The following is a 21,965-nucleotide window of genomic DNA, read 5'->3' as shown; positions in this document are numbered from 1 at the left end:
ACCCGACAGGTTCCAGCAGGCTCATTATGTATTGTGGTCTAGGGGGGATCTGGATGTTTTCAGGATAATTGGCATTGAGATCACACAGATCTGGGATTTGCGTGGATGGAGGTGGGAATCACACCTGTTCCCTGGACTCAGGCAGAGGTGGGGACGGGGAGGTGGGTCTCCCCTGTCCCGCGGCATCTCCAGGGAGTGGGGCTCGGAGTCCACCCCTGCCCAGGTGGGACACACGGAAGGAAAGGTCTTGGGGCCGCAGCCACCGCCAGCCTGCCCCGCACTGCATTTTTCAGGGGATGACAAGAGGGTGGGGGTCGGGCCCTGCCCACGGGGGTATCTGGGGCGTCCACTGTGGTCAGGCGGCCGGGGTCAGGTCGCGTGTCCTCCCTGAAGGCCAGGCCTTTGCTCCTCTTTGCAAAATTACCAACCTCGGGGCGCAGGCGCGCCCGCCTTTCTCTTTCCGGAGTCTGGCCTCGCGGTCAGGAGGCTGGTCCCCCGCGGCGGGCGAGCCTGTTACCGCCGGACCCACCCGGACGCCTCCTTCCGGACCTGTGACATTTCAACCCAGAACCTGCGTCGCGCAGGACCCGCGCTTGCGGGACGACGGTGCGAGCCGCGTCCCCAGTGTGCAGGGCGGCGGGGCGAAGGGGCTCGGCCTGGGTCTCCTCCCGCGACTCTGCCGGCGCGGGCCTCCCCTGCTCCTCTCCGCCCCCCGCCCCTGCTCCGGTCCTCCCGCCGCAGGCTCGGCTCCGTGCCGCACCCTCCGGGCTGCACCCGCCAGATCAGGCCCCGCCCCCGCCCCATCCCGTGCACCAGGCTCCGCCCCGCAGGCTCCCCTCCCCGGCCCCGCCCCCGCCCCACCCCGCGCAGCAGGCCCCGCCCCCCGCAGGCTCCCCTCCCCCCCGGGCCGCGCCCTCCCCCGGGCCCCGCCCCACCCCGCGCAGCAGGCTCCGCCCCCGTATTCCAGGCCCGCCCGCCGCAGCCTCCTCTCCCCGGGCCCCGCCCCTGGCCCTGCCCCATCCCGCACTGCAGGCTCCGCCCCCCGCGCCCCCGGCCCGCCCGCCGCAGGCTCCGCCCCCCGCGCCCCCGGCCCCGCCCCTCCCGCGCCGCAGGCTCCCCTCCCCGGGCCCCGCCCCTCGGGGCTCCGCGCCGCCTCCGTGCACCTCTTTTGGCGGCCGGCGCGCTCCGTAGCGGCCCGAGGCGCGAGGTCGGAGGTCGCGGGGCGGGGCCGGCGTCGGTGGCGACCGCCAGTGCCTCCGCCGTCGCCCTCGGCCCGCGTCAGCCCGCGTTCGCCTTCCCGGAGCTCGGGCGCGGCCGCGGACGCCGAGCATGGCCCTGGGCGAGGAGCGGGCGGCGGGCGCGCCGGAGGACGGGGCGGAGGACGAGGTGCTGGCGCGCGGCAGCGCCCTCGAGGCGTTCGGCGAGAGCGCGGAGACCCGGGCGCTGCTCGGCCGCCTGCGGGAGGTGCTCGGCGACCGTGCGGCCCGGGAGGGCGCCCTGGAGCGGTTCCGAGGTGCCCGCGGGGGGGGCGGGGGGCCCGCGGGGGGGCGGGGGCCCGCGGGGGGCGAGCCGCGGACAAAGGCGCGGGGCGGGGGCGGGGGCGGGGGCGGGGGCCTGCGGCGCGGAGGGGGCACCGCCCTCCCGGACGCCAATTCTCGCGCTTTCTTTTTAGTGATAATGGACAAATACCAGGAGCAGCCCCATCTGCTGGACCCGCACCTCGGTGAGGACGGAGGCAGGCGCCGCGGGGTCCCAACCTGCCCCAGCTCCAGCCCGAGTCGAGCTCTTCCTCTTCTTCTTTTCTAAGATCTCATTTATTTATTTATGAGATAGAGACAGAGAGAGAGAGAGAGGCAGAAACCCAGGCAGAGGGAGAAGCAGGCTCCGCGCAGGAGCCCGACGTGGGACTCGGTCTCGGGACCTCGGGGTCACGCCCCGGGCTGCAGGCGGCGCTAACCGCTGAGCCACCTGGGATCCCTCTTTAATTTATTTCATCCGTTGTCTTTGCTATCTAAGTGTGCTTGTCTGTGGCTCGGTACGCTTCACAGTCGCCGTAGGGCTGGGTGTTGCGGTCTGGGGAACAGCGGCTGCAGCTGGGTGCTGGGTGCTGGGTGCTGCAGCCGGGTCGGGGCGGTCCCGCTGTGGGCCTCCTAGCCCCGAATGCCTGCTCCGGCCTAGGACTGCGGCGCTGACCGCGTGGCTGTCGTCCGCCCCTTCCTGGCTTCCTCTTGGACCCGCTCTATCCAGAGCACCTCGGTCCCGGAGAGCTTTGTGTGATGACGGGATGTTCTAGATGGGCACCGTCTGGCAAGGTCACCACTAGCCACGTGGGATTGCAGAGCACCAGAAGCTTGGCTAGGCTAGGATGACCGAAGAACTGCATTTCAAATTTTATTGGACTTAAATTAAGAAAGCCTCCAAATGTGGCTAATGGCTGCGGTGCTCACTTTAGAGACGTAAGCCTCTGGCTCTCTGCCCAGCAGGGGCGGTGGCTGCGGGACCCCAGAGCACTCCCGTTGTCTCCCTCTCTGCCCTGCCTGGGGCCCTCCCGGTGCCTGAGCCCGGACTGCTTGCTGGGCTGCTCCAGGTCCCCCGGCTTTCCCTGCTGCTGTCCAGTTTCCAAGGCACAGATGACATCTCTTGGCTGTTGTTTTTTCCTCTCTTCTTCTTTGTGGATTTGTATCACTCTCTTTCCCTTTTTACTGCAGCTGGAGGCGGGTGGTGAGGATTGCTGAGATGAGCATGTGGAATAATCTGCTTTTCTGGTCTCTGTTGTTGTGACGGTCTCTGCTCTGTTTCTGAGTCCCTCGGTCCAGGTCTGGCTGTGCTCTGCTCTTCCCCAGGTTCTACTCTCTCCTCTGGCATCAGCTTTTCCATGTAATTTGGTCTTTCCGTGTTACTGGTTCTGTCTGCGTTTAACACCAAAGGGATGGAGATGAGGGCTCCTCTGCTTCTGTTTTATAAGTTGGAGTGTTTCCTGCCAGGCCTCTCCTGCCTGTGTTCTGTTGGGCAGCTGCATCTGGCCAGTGTGCCGGGCGGATGGCAGGTTTTCCCTGGAGCAGGCGAGTTGGTTGAGTTTTCCATCACACTGAGGCTGTCCCGGATGCCAGAAGGAAGCCTGTCCTTTATGTGGGGTGTTCACTTCTCTGGGGAAGCTTCTCTCCTCTGGGGAAGCTTCTCTTGTCCTAAGTGGCCCGTTGAGAGTTTTGCTCTGGGACGAAGCTGCTTGTGCTGAGGTGAGGGGGGACTTACACGCCACGGGTTTCACCATTTCAAGCGTATACTTCCCTGGTGTTTAGTGTGTCACAGACTTGGGCAGCCCTCACCACTAATTCCTGAACGTTTCATCATCCCCAGAAGAAGCTCCTACCCGTCGGCAGTTCCCCCCACGCCCCCTCCAGTCCCTGGCAACCACTAATCTGCTTTCTGTGTCTGCATGTGTGTGGCAGGAACATTTTCGCTAATAGAGTCAGGCAACACATGGACTTTTGTGACTGGCTGGCTTCTTTAACTGGGTGTAACGTTTAAAGTTCATTGTGTAATGAGATACTTTGCTAGCTTTTCCGCTTCTTTTGGGTTTCCTTTTTTTTTTTTTTTTTTAGATTTTATTTATTTATTCATGAGACACAGAGGCAGAGACACAGGTAGAGGGAGACACAGGCTCCACACAGGGAGCCCGATGTGGGACTTGATCCCGGGACCCCAAGATCACGTCCCGGGCTGAAGTGGCACTAAACCACTGAGCCCCCCCAGGCTGCCTTCCTTTCAGCATTTTAAAAGAGATGGTCCTACTGTCTTGGCTTGTGTTGGTTCAGACAAGAGATCTGTCTTTATACTTCTCTTTGTTCCTCCATGTAACTTGGGCTTTTTTCTCTGGCAGTTGGTAGGATTTTCTTTTTATTGGTGATCTTTAGCATTTTGAAACATGACATGCCATGGTGTAATTTTCTTCCCATTTATCCTGCTCGGAGTTTGTTGAAGCTTTTATTTTTTTTTTTTAATTTTTTAAAAATTTTTATTTATTTATGATAGGCACACAGTGAGAGAGAGAGAGGCAGAGACACAGGCAGAGGGAGAAGCAGGCTCCATGCACCGGGAGCCTGACGTGGGATTCGATCCCGGATCTCCAGGATCGCGCCCTGGGCCAAAGGCAGGCACTAAACCGCTGCGCCACCCAGGGATCCCCTGTTGAAGCTTTTAGATTAATAGGTGTACAGTGGTCATCAACTTTGGAATAATTTTGGCAGTTATTTCTTTGGATATTTCCTCTGCCCTTAGAACTCAGGTTAACTGTGTGTTGATGCACTTGACACTTGCACGTGGTGCTGAGGCTGCTCTGTGTTTTCCCTTCCTTCCCCCTGTAGTGTAGAAGTTTACTTACTGTGCCTCTAAGTTCTCTCATCTTCTGCAGGATCTAATCCTCTCTTCAGATCTTGTTTTTTCCAGCTCTTGAAGTTACTGTGTTAATATATTCATTTCTTGCCTCATGGTGTTCAGATTTTCCATTACATCCTTGAGCATGTCTTAGTATTGATAGTATTTATGATACTTGCTTTAAAGTTTATATTTTCGGGGCACCTGGGTGGTTCAGCGGTTGAGCATCTGTCTGCCTTCAGCCCAGGGCGTGACCCCCAGTTCCCGGGATCAGTCCCATGTCAGGCTCCCCACATGGAGCCTGCTTCTCCTTCTGCCTGTGTCTCTGCCTCTTTCTCTGTGTCTCACGAGTGAATAAATAAAATCTTAAAAAAAAAAAAAAAGTTTATATCTTTGGGGAATTTCTGTTGACTGATTGCCCCCATTAGGAGTCACAGTAACTTTTTAGACAGCCACATGTCTTACAATTTTTGAGTGGATTAAGGGTATTGTATTATGATGATGGTGGTTTTACATTTTTTGTCTTTAGAGAGTGCTCAAATTTGCCAGGCAGTTTAGTTAATTGTAAACCATTTATAGCTTCGTTAGGGCAGTTCTCACTTTTTCTCTAGTTTTTCTCTAATTTAGCCTCACTACTAAGAAAAGACTTCTCTGGAGCGTCTCCTGGTTGCTCTGGGTGCTCAAAGACTTTACTCTGACTTGATGGAATTTGAATGTTGGCCCCATGTCAGCTGGGAACTCTTCACCTTACTGCTTTTTTTTTTCTTTTTTTAAAGATTTTATTTATTCATGAGAGACACAGAGAGAGAGAGAGGGGCAGATACACAGAGACACAGGCAGAGGGACAAATAGGCTCCACGCAGGTGAGCCCGATACAGGACTCGATCCCGGGTCCCCAGGATCACGCCCCGGGCCAAAGACGGTGCTAAACCGCTGAGCTACCCGGGCTGCCCACCTTACTGCTTTTTGATGGTTTTTCTTAACCTGGACTTGTGGGCTCCTCCTATGCTTGTGAACATGCATACCTTCCTCTTCATTGCTCTGTCCTACAGATTTCAGCTGACTTAGCCTCCTTGAACCATAGTCTCTGCTCTGTTTGAGTCCTCCCCTCCATGTACTGAATTCTAAAAATCACCTCCTGGCAGACACCCTGGGCAGCTGTACATCCCTGTTGGTTTGTTACCTTGCACTGTCTGTTGTTCCAGTGTCTGAAAATTCATCACATACTTGTCTAGTTTTCTAATTTTTGGTGGTGGAACAGTTCTATATAATCTATTCCTTTATAACTAGGAGTGGAAATCCTTTTTTTCTGCCTTATTTACATTGGTTAGAATGTGCTTATCACTAAATCTTAGTAGTTGTAGGAAGTATCTTTTATAAGGCATGGTATTAGATATTTGAGATCGTGTAATTTTTAAAAATATTTCTCCTGCATTTTATTTTATTTTATTTTATTTTATTTTATTTTATTTTATTTTATTTTATTATCTTTTTTGGAGAGAGAAAGAGAATGCACATGTGTAAGTAGTGGGGGGGGAGAGGGAGAGGGAGAGTATAGTGTTAGTATATGTGCTGCTGAAGTGAGCACAGAGAGAATCTATTTTTAAAGATTTCACCTATATATTCATGAGAGAGACAAAGAGAAAGGCAGAGACACAGGCAGAGGGAGAAGCAGGCTCCATGTAGGGAGCACGATGCAGGACTCGATCCCGGGACTCCAGGATCACATCCTGGGCCGAAGGCGGTGCTAAACTGCTGAGCCACCCAGGGATACCCGAGAGAGAGAATCTTAAGCAGACTCCCTGCCCAGGGCTGAGGCCGCTTGGGGCTGGATCGCACAACCATGATCTGGGCTGCCATCAGGAGTTGCATGCTTTACCGACTCAGCCACCCAGGAGCCCCTCTCCTGCATTTTAAGAGCAAGAATGAATGGTGTATTCTATGTTCTAGAATCTGTTAAGATGAAAATGTTTTTCTTCTTTTTCTCTGTTGATACTTGGATTGAATAGGTTTACTAATACTTAACCACTCATATTTATAAAGCCTTTTTTTGGCATTTTGTTTTAATGTCATAGTTATGTTTAATTTTCTTTATGTTTAATTTTGTAGTACATGTTTTGTGTATGTTTTTCCCTAGAATGGATGATGAACTTGTTGTTGGATATAGTGCAAGATAAGACCTCTCCAGCTGACCTCATACACCTGGCTTTTAAATTTCTTTACATCATCACCAAGGTAACCTTTACACATAGCACTTTATAGTTGACAGAACACTGCCTTTTTTTTTTTTTTTTTTTTTTAAGATTTTTATTTACTGGGACGCCTGGGTGGCTCAGTGGTTGAGCGTCTGCCTTTGGCTCAGGCCGGGACCCTGGGGTCCCGGGATCGAGTTCCACATCGGGCTCCCGGCATGGAGCCTGCTTCTCTCCCTGCCTGTGTCTCTGCCTCTGCCTCTTTCCCTCTATGTCTCTCATGAATAAGTAAATCAAATCTTAAAAAAAAAGGTTTTTATTTATTTATTTGACATAGAACATAATCAGGGGGAGGGGCAGAGGGACAAGTAGACTCCCCTCTGAGGAGGGAGCCTGACACTCCATTCCAGGACCCCGGGATCATGACCTGAGCTGAAGGCAGATGCTTAACCGACTGAGCCACCCAGGCACCCCAAAAGGACACTTTTTTATATACTTGGTCTAGAACTTAACTTCCAAATATTATTTTTCAGGAAAGATGGTTCTCACACATAAGTTGTGGGTTTCAGTCTTTTTTTTTTTTTTTTTTTTTTTACCACATTTTAGGGATCAGATATTAGTGATAGTGATTGGGGGTCCTTTGGCTGAAACCACGTCTGAGATATTTAGCATCTTTCGTTGAAATACATCAAGTAGCACCTAGCTAGAAAGGCAATGGGGGAGGGAGAGGGGGAGAGAGGGATGACTAATTAGGAGTTTCTTACAAGGAAAAAGTGGACAAGTTTGGTGAAAATGGAAGTGCTTATCAAACTTTAATGTGCAGGTGAATTTCCTGGGGATCTTGTTAGCAAGGCAGATTCTGAGTAAGCAGGTCTGGAGTGGAGCGTGGTAATCTGCATTCTTAAGAGACTCCCAGGTGATAGGCCAGTGCTGACCTGCAGACATCACCAATTGCAATTTTTTTTTTTTTTTAAGATTTTATTCATGAGAGACACAGATAGAAAGGCAGAGACAGGCAGTGGGAGAAGCAGGGCCCATGCAGGGAGCCCGATGTGGGACTCAATCCGGGACCCTGGGGTCATGCCCTGAGCCAAAGGCAGACGCCCAACCGCTGAGCCACCCAGGCGTGCCAGCCAATTGCAGTTTTAACCATGGGAGTGACTCAGAACTGTCTCGGGTGGGTGTTTTTTTTTTTTTTTTTTTTTTTTTTTTTTAAAGATTTTATTTATTTATTCATGATAGTCACAGAGAGAGAGAGAGAGAGAGGCAGAGACACAGGCAGAGGGAGAAGCAGGCCCCATGCAGGGAGCCCGACGCGGGATTCGATCCTGGGTCTCCAGGATCACGCCCTGGGCCAAAGGCAGGTGCCAAACCACTGCGCCACCCAGGGATCCCTGTCTCGGGTGGGTTTTGATGGGCTGCGCGGTATAGTAGTGCCTGCTGTGTGGTGAGGAGAGGTCCTTGGCCAGTGAGAGGGCTTCGTGGTGGGCTGCCGTGGGCTTACTCCTCTGTGGCTCAGGTGGTTTGAGTGCAGGGTCCCTTCTGGTGGTGTAGCACTGCGTTTATGGAAGCCATAGTGAATTTGGGGACCTTTGAGTTTTTGAGGACTTAGTCTCCTGAGTGTCAGAGGACACTTTTGTGTAAACAAGGTCAAAGGAAAACTTTTTAGTTTGTAACATATCTATATGTATATATATATATTTTTTTGAAATTTTAAGTCTTTTTTTTATAAATTTATTTTTTATTGGTGTTCAATTTGCCAACATACAGAATAATACCCAGTGCTCATCCTGTCAAGTGCCCCCCTCAGTGCCCGCCACCCAGTCACCCTGCCCACCTCCCCTTCCACCACCTCTGGTTCGTTTCTCAGAGTTAGGAGTCTTTCATGTTCTGTCTCCCTTTCTGATATTTCCCACTCATTTTTTCTCCTTTCCCCTTTATTCCCTTTCACTATTTTTTATTTTACCCAAATTAATGAGACCATATAATGTTTGTCCTTCTCCGATTGACTTACTTCACTCAGCATAATACCCTCCAGGTCCATCCACATCGAAGCAAATGGTGGGTATTTGTCATTTCTAATGGCTGAGGAATATTCCATTGTATACATAGACCACATCTTCTTTATCCATTCATCTGTTGATGGACACCGAGTCTCCTCCCAAAATGTGTCTATTGTGGACATTGCTGCTAGAAACATCGGGGTGCAGGTGTCCCGGCGTTTCACTGCATCTGTATCTTTGGGGTAAATCCCCAGCAGTGCAATTGCTGGGTCGTAGGGCAGGTCTATTTTTAACTCTTTGAGGAACCTCCACACAGTTTTCCAGAGTGGCTGCACCAGTTCCCATTCCCACCATCAGTGCAAGAGGGTTCCCCTTTCTCCACATCCTCTCCAACATGTGTTGTTTCCTGCCTTGTTAATTTTCCCCATTCTCACTGTTGTGAGGTGGTATCTCATTGTGGTTTTGTATATATTTTTAAAGATTTTACTTATTTATTCTTGAGAGACACAGAGAGAGGCAGAGACACAGGCAGAGGGAGAAGCAGGCTCCCTGCGGGGAGACCAGTGCAGGACTCGATCCTGGGACCCTGGGGTCACGCCCTGGGCCAAAGGCAGATGCTCAACGGCTGAGCCACCCAGGTGTCCCATATATCTCTATTTTTGATGAAGCACATATAATACGTGTTAAGTCAGAACAAACATTTATGAAATGATATAAGAAGTAAAATGGCTTTCCTGTTTATTCTTAACAAGTTATATAGCTGTAATGTGATATAATTCTTTTTGATCACTGTGTGGAATAGGTGGTGATCTTTGATGATAAAGAAAAATATAATTTTGCTGCTTTCTGTGTTTTCTAATTATGTAATAATTTTTTTTTAACCTGGTAGGTTCGAGGATATAAAACATTTCTTCGTTTATTTCCTCATGAAGTAGCCAACGTACAGCCTGTTTTAGATATGTTTACAAATCAGAATCCCAGAGACCATGAGGTGAGTGTCTTTTTTCTCCTTTTCATTCCCAGCCGCGTCCGTCCTTCCTTCTTCCCTTGTTTGCTCCACTCCTGACTGGCGGGTTCATCTTCCTGTTTCCTTCAATTTTAACTTCTGCTGCTTTGTATCACTCTCTCTTTTCTTTTATTCTTTTGCCTTTTTGTTTTTGTTACTTTAAATTAATTCCTTTTAAAATATACTCTTTGGGTTCCCTGGGTGGCGCAGCGGTTTGGCGCCTGCCCTTGGCCCAGGGTGCGATCCTGGAGACCCGGGATCGAATCCCACATCGGGCTCCCAGTGCATGGAGCCTGCTTCTCCCTCTGCCTATGTCTCTGCCTCTCTCTCTCTCTGTGACTATCATAAATAAAAATTAAAAAAAAAAATATACTCTTTATGAAGAACAATATGCCTATATACAGTGTAGTGGTGATAACTATATCAACCTTTTTTTTTTTTTTTTTTTTTTTTAACCTTTCACATTTTTAAAAACTGAAATAAAACTACTTGGTTTCCAGGACTACCCCCGGTTTGATGATTCCCTGGGACCACTGTAGGATTCTGCGTGGAGTTCTTTTTTTTTTTTTTTTAAATATTTTACTTACTCATTCATGAGAGACACACGGAGAGAGAGAGAGAGAGAGAGGCAGAGACACAGGCAGAGGGAGAATTAGGCTCCATGCAAGGAGCTCGACGTGGGACTCAATCCCAGGTCTCTGGGATCACACCCTGGGCTGAAGATGGCACTAAACCGCTGAGCCACCCAGGGCTGCCCCTGCGTGGAGTTGTTCTTAATGGTTGTGACTGATTAGTAGCAAAATCAGCACAGGGAAAGGTATATGGGGGGAAGTTTGGCGAAACCCAGAAGGAAGCTTCTAGGGTTTTCTCCCAGTTAGGTCACTTGTAAGTTCTCCTGGCACCGAGTTGTGATGGCACCTATGAAGTGTCTTCCACCAGGGAAGGTCATAGAGGCTGGTGTGCAGGATTTTTCTTGGGGCCTGGTCACGTGGGTACTCTGCCGAGCATGGACTGAAACGCCAGACTCCCAGAAGGACGGCAGGTTTTGACATAAGCCACGGGGTTTTACAAGTGGCCCAGGCACAGGGCATCCTCCTCCTCAGGGAATGGTGGGAAGCCTCCTGAGATCCAGGTTTCCAGAGGCCCACTGGTGGCCAGCCTTGTTAGCGCGCTTTTCCAGGTTGCTTTGGGAGCATTCTTTCGCACAGCGTGCGTTCTGAGGAGCACACATTTCACAGTTGCACACCAGTGAGTTGTCTGTGAACGCGCCCGATCTCTGTTGAAGGCGCGGGTGAGCATTTCCCCAGCTCTCCCCTGCTTCTTGTGCCTGGATGCGTGATCCCAGGGCCGAAATGGAGTCTTGTTTTGCTGACCTCTTAAAATAAGGGCACTCCTCTTTGGAAGTTGAGGATAGTTTTTATTCTGAAGTCTTTTGTTCTCCATCTTTTGTTTTTCACTCTCTTAATCTGCTGATTGTGCGCTGAAGGGTGCCAGCCAGGAGGAGCCATTAGACTGACATGTTGTGCTTTTGCTTTGTTCATTTTGCTGTTTGTTTCGTCTGCGGAGGTAACGGGCTGTCTGTCTGACGGCGGGTGTGTGCGGGGGGTACAGGGGAGACCGGGGGCAGCTCGTGAGGGTCTGTGCTCCAGGTTCTGAGTGGACCGCACCTGACGGGCCTGTGGTGGCATCGAGGGGCGGGGAGAGCGGGAGGACTGTGAGCGGGGCCTACGGGCTACCTCTGTCCTTCGTACAGCAGCCGTTTTACTTTGATTTAACTTCCTAGACTTGGGAGACGCGCTACATGCTGTTACTGTGGCTCTCTGTGACCTGCTTGATCCCTTTTGATTTTTCACGCCTCGACGGGAACCTCCTTACGCAACCTGGACAGACGCGAATGTCCATAATGGATCGCATTCTCCAAATAGCAGAGGTAACTGTGATCATGCACGTCATTAGCTGCTAGTTAGTGTTCTTTTTCATTTTCATGCTATCTTGATATTAGAGTTTAATTAGCCACACTTTGAACACTTATGTTTCTTTGACTGCTGTTACTGTTTTTTCAGTGAGGTAAAATTCCATTTCCTAACCTATTTTGAAAGTGTGATAATTCATATAGGAGAGAGGATGAATTACTTAGCAAATCTCAATTCTTTGTAGGTAGTGCAAATTGTCTGCTAATCGTAGTAATGACATATGAGAGATCTCGGGGCAGTTGTAAGAGAAAATAAAGGTCCATTTTATTTTTATTTTTTAAAAAAGATTATTTATTTATTCATGAGAGACACAGAGAGAGAGAGAGGCAGAGATACAGGCAGAGGGAGAAGCAGGCTCCATGCAGGGAGCCTGATGTGGGACTCGAACCCAGGACTCCAGGATCACGCCCTGGGCCAAAGGCAGGTGCCAAACCGCTGAGCCACCAGGGATCCCCTAAAGGTCCATTTTAAATTTGGTTTTTAATTTTATTATTTTTTTGGTTTTTAATTTTTAATGTTGTATAAATAATACATGATCTGTGTAGAAAAATGAGAAAATAAAGCAAAGCAAGAAAGATGCTAAATCAAAGTCCCTGGGGCAGCCTGGGTGGCTCAGCGGTTTAGTGCCTCCTTCAGCCCAGGGCCTGATCCTGGAGACCTGGGATTGAGTCCCACGTTGGGCTCCCTGCATGGAGCCTGCTTCTCCCTCTGCCTGTGTCTCTACCACTCTCTCTGTGTCTCTCATAAATAAAATCTTAAAAAAAAAAAAAAAGGTCCCTCAAATTCTAGTGCCGAGGAATAATAACCCTTGTATATTTTTTCATACTTTTTGTGAGGTAGTAATTTGTCTATGTGCATAGTATTTGCATTACCCCAAACTTCAGTGGTTTAACACAACACACACTTATTATCTCATAGTTTCTGTGGGTCAGGAATTTGGGCAGTCTGCATCCAGGTCTCCCCAGCTGAAGTCAAAACTCGTCCAGAGTAAGGCTTGCTTTCCTGTTGTCGGGGTGATTGCCATAAGCCAGATCCTTGAGTGTGTTGGACCAAGGGTTCTTTGCTGACTGTTCCTTGCCATGTGGCCCCCTTAACATGGCAGCATATTCCCTCGAAGCTGGCAGAGGGCAGGGTCTGCTGGCAAGACAGAAGTCACCATGATGTGTTATCAAGTCACAGAAGTGGCGTCCTACCCCTTGCCACATTCTTGGTTAGAAGCATGTCACTGTGTCCAGCCCACGCAGGATGGGTTCCACAAGGTGTGAACACTAGCGGTCGGGTGTCTGTTGAGTGTCTGCTATGTGCTAGACACTGTTCTAATCATCTTTTGTGTGATGACTCACATAATTCTACTGATTGGAGTTTGCTTTTTTTTTAAAACAATACTTTTTAAAAGATTTTATTTACTTATTTGAGACAGCGAGAGAGAGCATGAGGGGAGAGGAGGGGTCGGGGAGAACCCAACTCCCCGCCAAGCAGGGACCCTGATGTGGGCTCTGTCTCAGGACCCTGAGATCATGACCTGGGCCAACGGCAGTTGCTCAGCCACTGAGCCCCCAGGTGTCCCAATGGCTAACTCTTTTTATCTTCATTTTACTGAGGGGGCGATAGTAAAAAAAAAAAAAAAAAAAAAAAAAGTAACTTAGCTGGTTCACTTTATGGTCAGTGGTAGATCAGATTTGAAGCCAGGAAGTTTGCTTCTTGATCCTGAGCTGCTCACTCTGTGCACACGCCCTTGGTGTCCTGCTGCTCTGCGAGCTGCTTTTTCCCTGGTGTTTTGTCAGTGAGTAGATGTCTTCTCATAATCTTGAAGGGAAACGGTGCTCCACTGAACCCTAATTTTAAAGATATTTTCTTGGGGCGACTGGGAGGCACAGTCGGTTGAGTGTCAGACTATTGGTTTTGGCTCAGGCCATGATCTCAGGGTCATTAGATGGAGCCCTGCGTCAGGTGCTGTGCTCAGTGTGGGGTCCACTGCAGATTCTCCCTCTCCGCTGCCACCCGACGCGTGGATGTGCATGCTCTTGCTCAGATCAGTCCATCGATAAGTCTTTATTTTCTTTTATTTTTTTCTTAGGTTTTATTTATTTTTTCATGAGACACACACACACACACACACACACACACACACAGGCAGAGACACAGGCAGAGGGAGAAGCAGGCTCCCTGCAGGGAACCTGACATGGGACTCGATCCCGGGTCCCCAGGATTAGGCTCTGGGCTGAAGGCGGCGCTAAACCGCTGAGCCACCCCGGCTGCCCCATTGATAAATCTTTAAACAAAATTCTCTTGTAGATGGACATTTAGTTTGTTTCTAATTCTGTGAGAAGTAGTATGGTGATGAAGCACCTTTACATACACCCTTTGTGTATTTGTCGTGTAAATGGGACGGTCAGGTGAGTGGCTGTATGTTCCTAAGGGTTTGGCACTGGGTATGTGATTGTCCCTCAGAAAAAAGATATTTTGTGGATCATTTGGAAAAAAGTGGAGGTGAGAATTGGAGACTTAAGGCAGGCTTCTGAATAAAAAAATAGTTATTTTGTTTTGACCCTGGGTGGTCCTCTGTTTGAGTGGGGCCTCCCAACTGCATACTCACATATTGGCAGGTCCCATGTGTGCTTCGTGGATGCTATGATTTTTTTTTAAAAAATTTATTTGAGAGACACACACACACACACACAGAATATGAGCAGGAGGAGGAGCAGAGGGAGAGGGAAGAGAACCTCAAGCGGTCTCCCTGCTGAGTCGGGCACTCGACTGCCCGAGCCACCCAGGTGCCCCTGTGATTCCCTGTGATAGCCGCGTGACACGTGTTTCAAGGGGTCTGGCCACATGCCGTGTGCAGCTGGGCACCTGCCCTGTGGTGAGCACAGCACTCGGCAGCTGCTGGCGACTGTGGTTCCAGTTTAGGGGTGGTTTGTGCAGCTTTGGAATGTGGCCTCTGCCTAGAAGCTTCATTCTGGGTTCTCTGGGGGCTGCCGCGTGTGGGACTGGCTGGTGAGCAGGTCCCCGAGATTTACATGATGTGTGTAATGGGGTCTGTCCTTTATCCTTGTAGGCCTACCTGGTTGTCAGTGACAAGGCCCGAGATGCAGCCGCTGTCCTTGTGTCCAAGTGAGTACCTCTCGGCCGCTGCCAGCTGTGTTGCTTGATATGTGACTAGTGTGCTCTGAGAGGGTTTGTCTTCCGTCCTCTTCCGTGTTCCTGTTTCTGTGTTACCTTGGAGGAGGACACTGGCTGACGGGCCTGTGGCCTGGGGAAGTCTTTGCTACTGCCCGTTGCTCGTCTCTCTCTTTGAGGAAGCTGCAGAGACCTCCGAACCCGACAGTGTGGTCTGGGGCTTTGGAGGTCAGCCGACAGTCCCATCAACAGTGCACATTCAGAACGGGTGTAGCGGTTATACGTGGGCAGGACCTCAGCTTTGGGGTGGTGGCGCTTAGATGAGTCTCTAAAGGTCACTTAGAAAGCAGTTAACGCTGTGGTTTATGGAGATCATGAGCTTGATTGGATCACTGTGGCTTGGGATAGAAACCCGCACATATTCTCTGTTGACTAAAAAACAGACTGCCTCAAACAGGTGAACATGGCTTTGTCTGATGAACTGGGTAAGCTGACCCAGTGTCCTCAGCGTCTCTGCAGAACATCAAAGCTGTATACATGTGAGAGCTGTGTAGAATTGTTCCAGAAAATGTGAGAATGGAAGGAAGCTGTTTTTTTTTTTTTTTTAATATTTGAGAAACAGAGAGAGAGAGAACACACAAGCAGGGCAAGGGGGCAGAGGGAGAAGCAGACTCCTCACTGAGCAGGGAGCCCAGGCTCCATCCCAGGACCCTGGGATCATGACCTGAGCTGAAGGTGGACGCTTCACTCATTGAGCCACCAGGCATCCCAGAAAGCAGTTTTCCCAAATTAATCTTTGGTACGATGGGTGACTTAAAATAAGTGTATAGAGTAAATAAATTAGAAAATTTGGCTTTTCCCCACTCTATATTTGTGAAAGTTGAAATGGACTGTGAAAACTTTTGGATATTTTGATTGGGAAAGTGGGTAACATCTCATTCAGGGTTCCCTTGTACCTAGGTGTAGCTGTGACCTTACACAAAGTGGTAAGAGAAACCCTTGGGGGCAGCTCGGGTGGCTCCGCGGTTTAGTGCCCGCCTTTGGCCCAAGGCGTGATCCTGGGATCCCGGGATGGAGTCCCCCCTTGGGCTCCCTGCATGGAGCCTGCTTCTCCCTCTGCCTGTGTCTCTGCCTCTCTCTCTGTCTCTCTCATAAATAAATAAGTAAATTAAAAAAATTTTTTTTTAATAAAATCTTAAAAAAAAAAAAGAGAGAAACCCTTTTTAAATAAATAAGTAAATTAAAAAAATTTTTTTTTAATAAAATCTTAAAAAAAAAAAAAAGAGAGAAACCCTTTGTAGAGAAACCTGGCTGAGGTGTTTGTGCAAGCACTTCCTGCGCCACAGGGCAGAGCTTGTGTAGAACTGATTTTGGGATGGGGGGGGGAACACGTGAGCCCCACATGCATTGCTTCACCTGAGGGGAGGGAGGTACTCACTGGATAGAGGTTTCTTGTGATTAAAAAAATGAGTTTCTTTTTAATTGTAAGGGTAATCACTTGTTTTGGAAAATAAAATATAAAGTACAAACTCCACGTGTACCGTCATCTCCCAGAGACGTAACTGTCTGTCTTTTGTCCTTCTGTCCGTGGGCATGTTGGGGAACATTATTGTTGTACCAGGTGCCAACAGATGGGCCTGGAGCTTCATTCAGTCTTTTTCCAAAACACGATCATGGTGTGAATCTGTTATTGTTTCTCCAGTCCCCTATGGGACGTGCGACTGCTGCTCTGCAGCTTGTTAGCAAAGTCAATGTCATTGTGAACGTTTTACGTAAAATTTTGGACCATTCTGATTGATTCTTAGGGGTGAATTCCTGGAAGGGGAACGGACATTTTAGTTTTTTTTTTTTTTTTTTTTAAGATTTATTTATTTATTTATTTATTTATTTATTTATTTATTTATTTATTTATTTATTTATTTATTTATTTATTTATTTATTTATGAGAGACAGAGAGACAGAGAGAGAGGCAGAGATCTAGGCAGAGGGAGAAGCAGGCTCCATGCAGGGAGCCCAACGCAGGACTCGATCTGGGGACTCCAGGATCACGCCCTGGGCTGAAGGCGGCGCTAAACCGCTGAGCCACCCAGGGATTCCCATTTTAGGGGTTTTAAGTGCAATTAACTGGCAAGGTTATCTCTTCCCCATACTTTTATTAGTACTATGTGTGATTCTAACACATTTGCCAAATTTGTTAAATGGAAAAAACGATGTTTTTATTATTTATTATTACCAGCAGTCCTGAGGGTTTGGTACAGCGATGCTAAGTTTGACTCTGTGGACCATGGCATCTGGGGCCTGGGGAGCTGAGGCCCTGCCCTGTGGTCCTGCCCTGATGTCCTCCAGGAAAGGTGACCTGGGGACACATGCAACCACTCGGCAGGACTCTCCGGCACCACCTAGTGGTCGGGACGAGTACACAGTTCGCGTGGTTGAGGCTGGTTTTAAATGCATTAAAAATGCTCCTGCCGGTTTGCCAGGTGCTGGGCAGGCAGCTTCTCCGAGAGTTCCAGAATGGGCTGCGTGTAACTGCCCTGGCTGAGCATCGTCTGATACACTGGGCCGTGGCTGTTCTGAGGGAAGAGAGGGCCCTGAGGTGGAGGGCTTGTGGTTGGATGAGAGCTTCCCGCAAGGATGCTGAGGCAGGTGCCAGAACCACACTGGGCACCGCTCTGGAGCGGGCCATGATGTACGTGGTGCCAACACGGGGGAGAAGCAGACCAGCGTGTCGTAAAACGGGTTTGCACAGCATTAAGTGGAGGGTCCCACCAAGCGTGTTCTGTGGGGGGCAGGTGAAGGGAGTGAGGTCCTCTCTCCTGATGCTCTCCGGTCCCATGTGTCCCTGGGCCCTCTGGGAGGCTGCACGTCTCCCCCGTCTGTCTCTTCATGTTCTTTGCCTGTTTCCCGTGTTTCTGTCTCGAGAGTGGAAGCTTCCCAAGGAGAGCATGGGCTCAACCTGAGCCCCCGAGTCAGATAGCTGAGGCCAGTTTGGTGTGGCGGATGGAGGGTGGCTGCTGGCCTAGACCAGGAGTGTGAGAGAGCGCGCAGGATCTAGCACGTGCTATCTGAATATCCAGAGAGTGCTGAGCTGAGCGGGTGTGGGCTCTGCAAGGGGCTGTGCAGCCTTGGGTGGAGGGAATGGGGAAGGGAGACCCAGGGCAGGTGCAGGGAGAGGGGCCTGGGGCCTGGGGCCAGGCTTTGCTGTACGAGGCGGTCCAGTGTCCTGAGGCGAAGGAAAGGGAAGGGCTGAGTCGTAGGTGTTGGTGGGGTTTGGGGTTCCTGGTAGTGTTGGGGCCAGGTAAACGTGGTCCTGCGGCGTAGGGGGCCTCAGGAGGAATGGGAGCCCAGTAGGGAGGAGACGGGGGTGGGGGACCGGCACATGACCTCAGAGAGGGCCGTGGTCTGGGTGGTGTCTGGTATTTTACATCAGAGAGCGCCCTGGAGAGTGTGTCCTGACAGGAGGATGTAATCCACCGTGTGGAGAACAGATGTCCTGGTGTGAAGACTCCTCTCGGTGGGAGGACACGGTGGGCCGCAGAGGGGGAGCTCTCCTCATTTGGGGCCGTGGTTGAGCGCTCACCCTGCCTGTTTGCATCCTTCTGGCAGGTTTGTCACACGGCCTGATGTCAAGCAGAAGAAGATGGCTGGCTTCCTGGACTGGAGCCTGCACACCTTGGCCCGCTCCTCCTTCCAGACCATCGAGGGGGTCATTGCCATGGATGGCACGCTGCAGGCCCTGGTAAACACTGCCCGGGCGGGGGGGGGGGGGGGGGGCAAGTTGTGCTCACCTTGGAGTCCATTCTGAAATAGGCCGAGCATAGGGAGACCATTAACCCCAGCAGCGCAGTCCGTCACCTGGCGCGTCGCCACCAGGGGGCGGCAGTGTCCATAGAGCTGGGCCGGGCGGGCGGGGCACACCCTCCGCCGGGTTCCTGCTGTGTAATCCTGTTAGAGTGTAATTTTTGGAACCAGCTCTGATGAAGTAAGGCAGGTGATTTGAAATTTGCTTTTGTTCAGCTGCTCGGGTTAGGATGTTAGTAAAAGTGTGTTAAATACACAACAACACCCGCCCAGAGCGCACTGCTTGGTGCCCACTTCCTGCTCCTTCTGTCTGTTGTGTCGTCTTTTTAGTGCTGATGAGGAGTACGTTCCCAGAAGAGGGGCAGCTGCCCAGGCCCTCGTGGTCTGGGGTGTCGTGAGCACGGTGCCTCCTCTTTGCTCTTTAAGTGCAGCAGGTGAAACTTGGTTCTTGGCCTTGTTTCTGAAGCTGTAGAGGCCCATGGCCTACTTTCTGGAGGGCAAGGCATTTTGGACTGCCTTTAAATGGAGGCGTTTGGACCCATGACTCAGCGTGACATTTTCTTGGGTGTTGTCCTGTGTGTCGGCTGTTGCCGGGTGGGACGAGGTGTAGGAAGCTGTGAGGGCCAGTGGAAAGTTATCACCCGGGGCAGTGGGCCCAGCTGTGGGAGGGGAGGTGAGCGCCGGGTCGGCCACGGGGCCTGGGGAAAGCCTGTCCCTGTCCCGGGTGCTTAGGGCACAGACTGCCTGGCCTCTCTCAGGAATGTTCTCGGCTTCTGTTTCTTTCCACCCCTGCCGCTGTTGTCTTTGGGAAGGCCAGCCTTTCAGTTGATGGGAGTATTTTAGGACATTTTATAAAGAAACCTGGAAAAGTAGAACATATGCTGAATTCTTGTGGTCTGTTGAGGTGCTGCTTTTTTCACGCTTTGTTCCATTCTATGTATGAACGTGATAGGTTGTGCACTAGGTTTTCAAAAATATTGAGAGATGTGCGCCAGGGTGCCTCAGTCAGTTGGGCGTCCAACTCTTGATTTTGGCTCAGATTGTGATCTCCTGGGTCGTGGAGTTGAACCCGTGTTGGGAACCCGCGCTCACGGGGAGTCTGCATCTCTCCTCCTCGCTCTCCCTTTGCTTTTCTCCTCTCTTGGACATGCATGTGTGCGTGCATGTACATGCTCATGCGTGCTCTCTCTCAAATCTTAAAAAAAAAGAAACCAAGATAATTCACATACCATAAGTAATCCACTTTTTTAAAGTGTATAATTCAGTGATGATTTTGTTTATGGACAAGGTTGCACACCCATCACCACTATCTAATTCCAGAATATTCTCATCACCGCTAAAGGAAACCGCACACCCATTAACAGTCACTCCCCATTCCCCTCTGCAAACCTTAATCTAGTTTTCCATCTCTGTGGATTTGCTCATTTTGAACATTTTGCATAAATGGAATTGTACAACAATTGACCTTCGTCACTTAGCATCATGTTTCCGGAGTTCAGCCACATGTTGTAGCTTAGGTCAGTAATTCATTCCTTTTCACGCCCACTGGTAGTCCACTGTCTGGGTGTTCCTAGCTGTTGGGAGTGGGGCTAACTTAAACTTCTGCGTGCAGCTTTTTGTTGGAGCGTATATTCTAGTTCCCTTTGGGTATGAAACAATAGCTTTTTAACAGTTTAAGTATTTTCTGTTTTTGAGGTCTTAATTTTTCTCATGGCCGCACACCTGTTACATCGATGAGACATGGCGTATCAGCTTGTGTAGACGCGTGGCCTGTGCCCTCAGGTGGCTTTCCTTCTAGCTGTGTGTGGAGGTGGTGCTTACAGAGGGTTTTATTGGGATTGTCAGTGTAATTGCTGTAATGGGAGTCAGTGCGGGGCGAGGCTGGCCTGAGAGGGCGCTGAACGTGGATGTGGATGGGGGGTGGGGGGGACATGTGAGACACAGGCTCTCGTTGCCTGAATCCTGGGGGAGTGCCTTTATGTTTTAGCTAATTCTGGTAAAGGATGGGCGAACAGCAGAGCTGTTTTATGTGAAGGTTTGGGTGTAAGTGGATTATTCATTTTTTGCTGTGAGTCACATTGAGAAGTCTTAGGTCATGGAGAAACAATTGGAAGGTCTGACAAAATGTAGCTGGGGCCTGTCAGTCGGCTGTGGCCTGCAGGGCGGAATGCTAGACCCACCTGAGTGTGGGCGCAGGAGTAGGCACAGGCGACCTAACTTCCTCTTGCGGGTATGGTCCTATTTTAGACCTTTGCTCAGTCGGGAATTTGCATTTGGGACGGGCTCCCAGGGTCTCCTGTAGCCCTTGCCCAAAAGCCACCCCTCCAGGAGCCACAGCTGCGTTTGTGTGCACAGGGGCAGCTGGGCCAGCAGGGCGCCTAGCCTGTAGGGCCGGAGCCTGTGTGACCGCCCCAGGGACCTGCAGGCAGGTGAGGCCTGTGTGGCTCCTGCCTGGGCTGGCGGCAAGGAGGCAGCTTTCCCAGAAGACACGGTGGTTGGCCTGTGCGCTCAAGCCACCTGCGAGAGCTCCCGATGGCTCACTTGTCCCCGGGTCAGGTCCTTGGGGCGCTGGTGCTCTTACTGAAGGCTTGAGAAGGACATGGGGACCCCTATTTGTCTGGTTCTGCAATTGCTCCGCCCTGGGTCCTTTTATTTTTTAAAAAAAATTTTGATGATTGTGTTGTTTGTCTCTAGATTGTTCCCAGGTTTTCTGTTTCTTGTTCCTAGGTGGGAGACGCATGCCTTTGGTGGTAAAACCCAGGGCTGGTGTGGGAAAGGCAGGCCCCGTGTGTTGTCCCGCCAGCTGTGGGCCTGGGTCAGCATTCTCCTCAGTGGGGGAGAGCCAGCCAGGAGTGGGGTAGTGCCCGGGACGTCTGCAGGCTCCACACTTAGGAGAAGGTCTCTTGTTCTCCTTCCTGAGGAATAGGGAGATTTTCCCAAGAGCTCCCACCCCATCCGCCCAGCAGGGCAGTGAAGCAGTGTTGGCAGCTGCTCCTCACTGCCCGGAGAGGCGTGCCCTCAGCAAGGTGGGCGACGGCCTGACAGGGCAGCCCAGACCCCAGGGAGGAGAGTGAATGGGATTGCTGGGAAGCGGCCGCCCGCAGGGTCCAGCCTCCCGGAGCCTTCTGCAGCCCCTAGGTCTTTCTGGAATCACACGTCTTGTTTCCTTTTCTCTTTTTCCTTTACAAAGGGGTGGTTTGGTGTAATTACTGCTGATGCCGCCTGGGCAGGAGGAAGTGGTGTGGGTGCTGGGCTCTCCCGAGCAGGGAGCAGGTTTCGCCATGAGCTCGTCAGACCTGCACAGCAGAGGCTGGGCGTCCGCTTTGCATGATGAAACTTGCAGGTGTATTGTGCTTTCGGATTTCATCTGTCTCCTTTGATGCACTTGGCTTCATTTCTATCCACCTGTTCATTAGTGTGTTAGGCAAAACAGGTGAACTCGTAACGAGCACCATCGAAACTAGGGTTTGACTTTATTTTCCTGGAAGCATGTTTC

General features: G+C 50.7%; 1 protein-coding gene across 1 annotated transcript in view; it reads left to right on the top strand.

The window, feature by feature from the left end:
* The first annotated feature begins 1,329 nt into the window (after positions 1–1,329).
* The window catches only part of TBCD (tubulin folding cofactor D), a 139,895-nt gene continuing 119,259 nt past the window's right edge, over positions 1,330–21,965 (top strand). The window contains exons 1-7 of the mRNA XM_038546182.1: positions 1,330–1,513; positions 1,673–1,723; positions 6,512–6,609; positions 9,459–9,560; positions 11,359–11,505; positions 14,607–14,662; positions 18,275–18,407. Coding sequence (XP_038402110.1) covers positions 1,330–1,513; positions 1,673–1,723; positions 6,512–6,609; positions 9,459–9,560; positions 11,359–11,505; positions 14,607–14,662; positions 18,275–18,407 — 771 coding nt within the window. The remainder of the gene's footprint in view (positions 1,514–1,672; positions 1,724–6,511; positions 6,610–9,458; positions 9,561–11,358; positions 11,506–14,606; positions 14,663–18,274; positions 18,408–21,965) is intronic.

This window comes from Canis lupus, chromosome 9, assembly GCF_011100685.1.
Source record: "Canis lupus familiaris isolate Mischka breed German Shepherd chromosome 9, alternate assembly UU_Cfam_GSD_1.0, whole genome shotgun sequence".
In the NCBI taxonomy this organism is placed as follows: Eukaryota; Metazoa; Chordata; class Mammalia; order Carnivora; family Canidae; genus Canis; species Canis lupus.
Note: the sequence above shows the minus strand (reverse complement) of the source record. Positions and strands in the feature narration are given on the sequence as shown.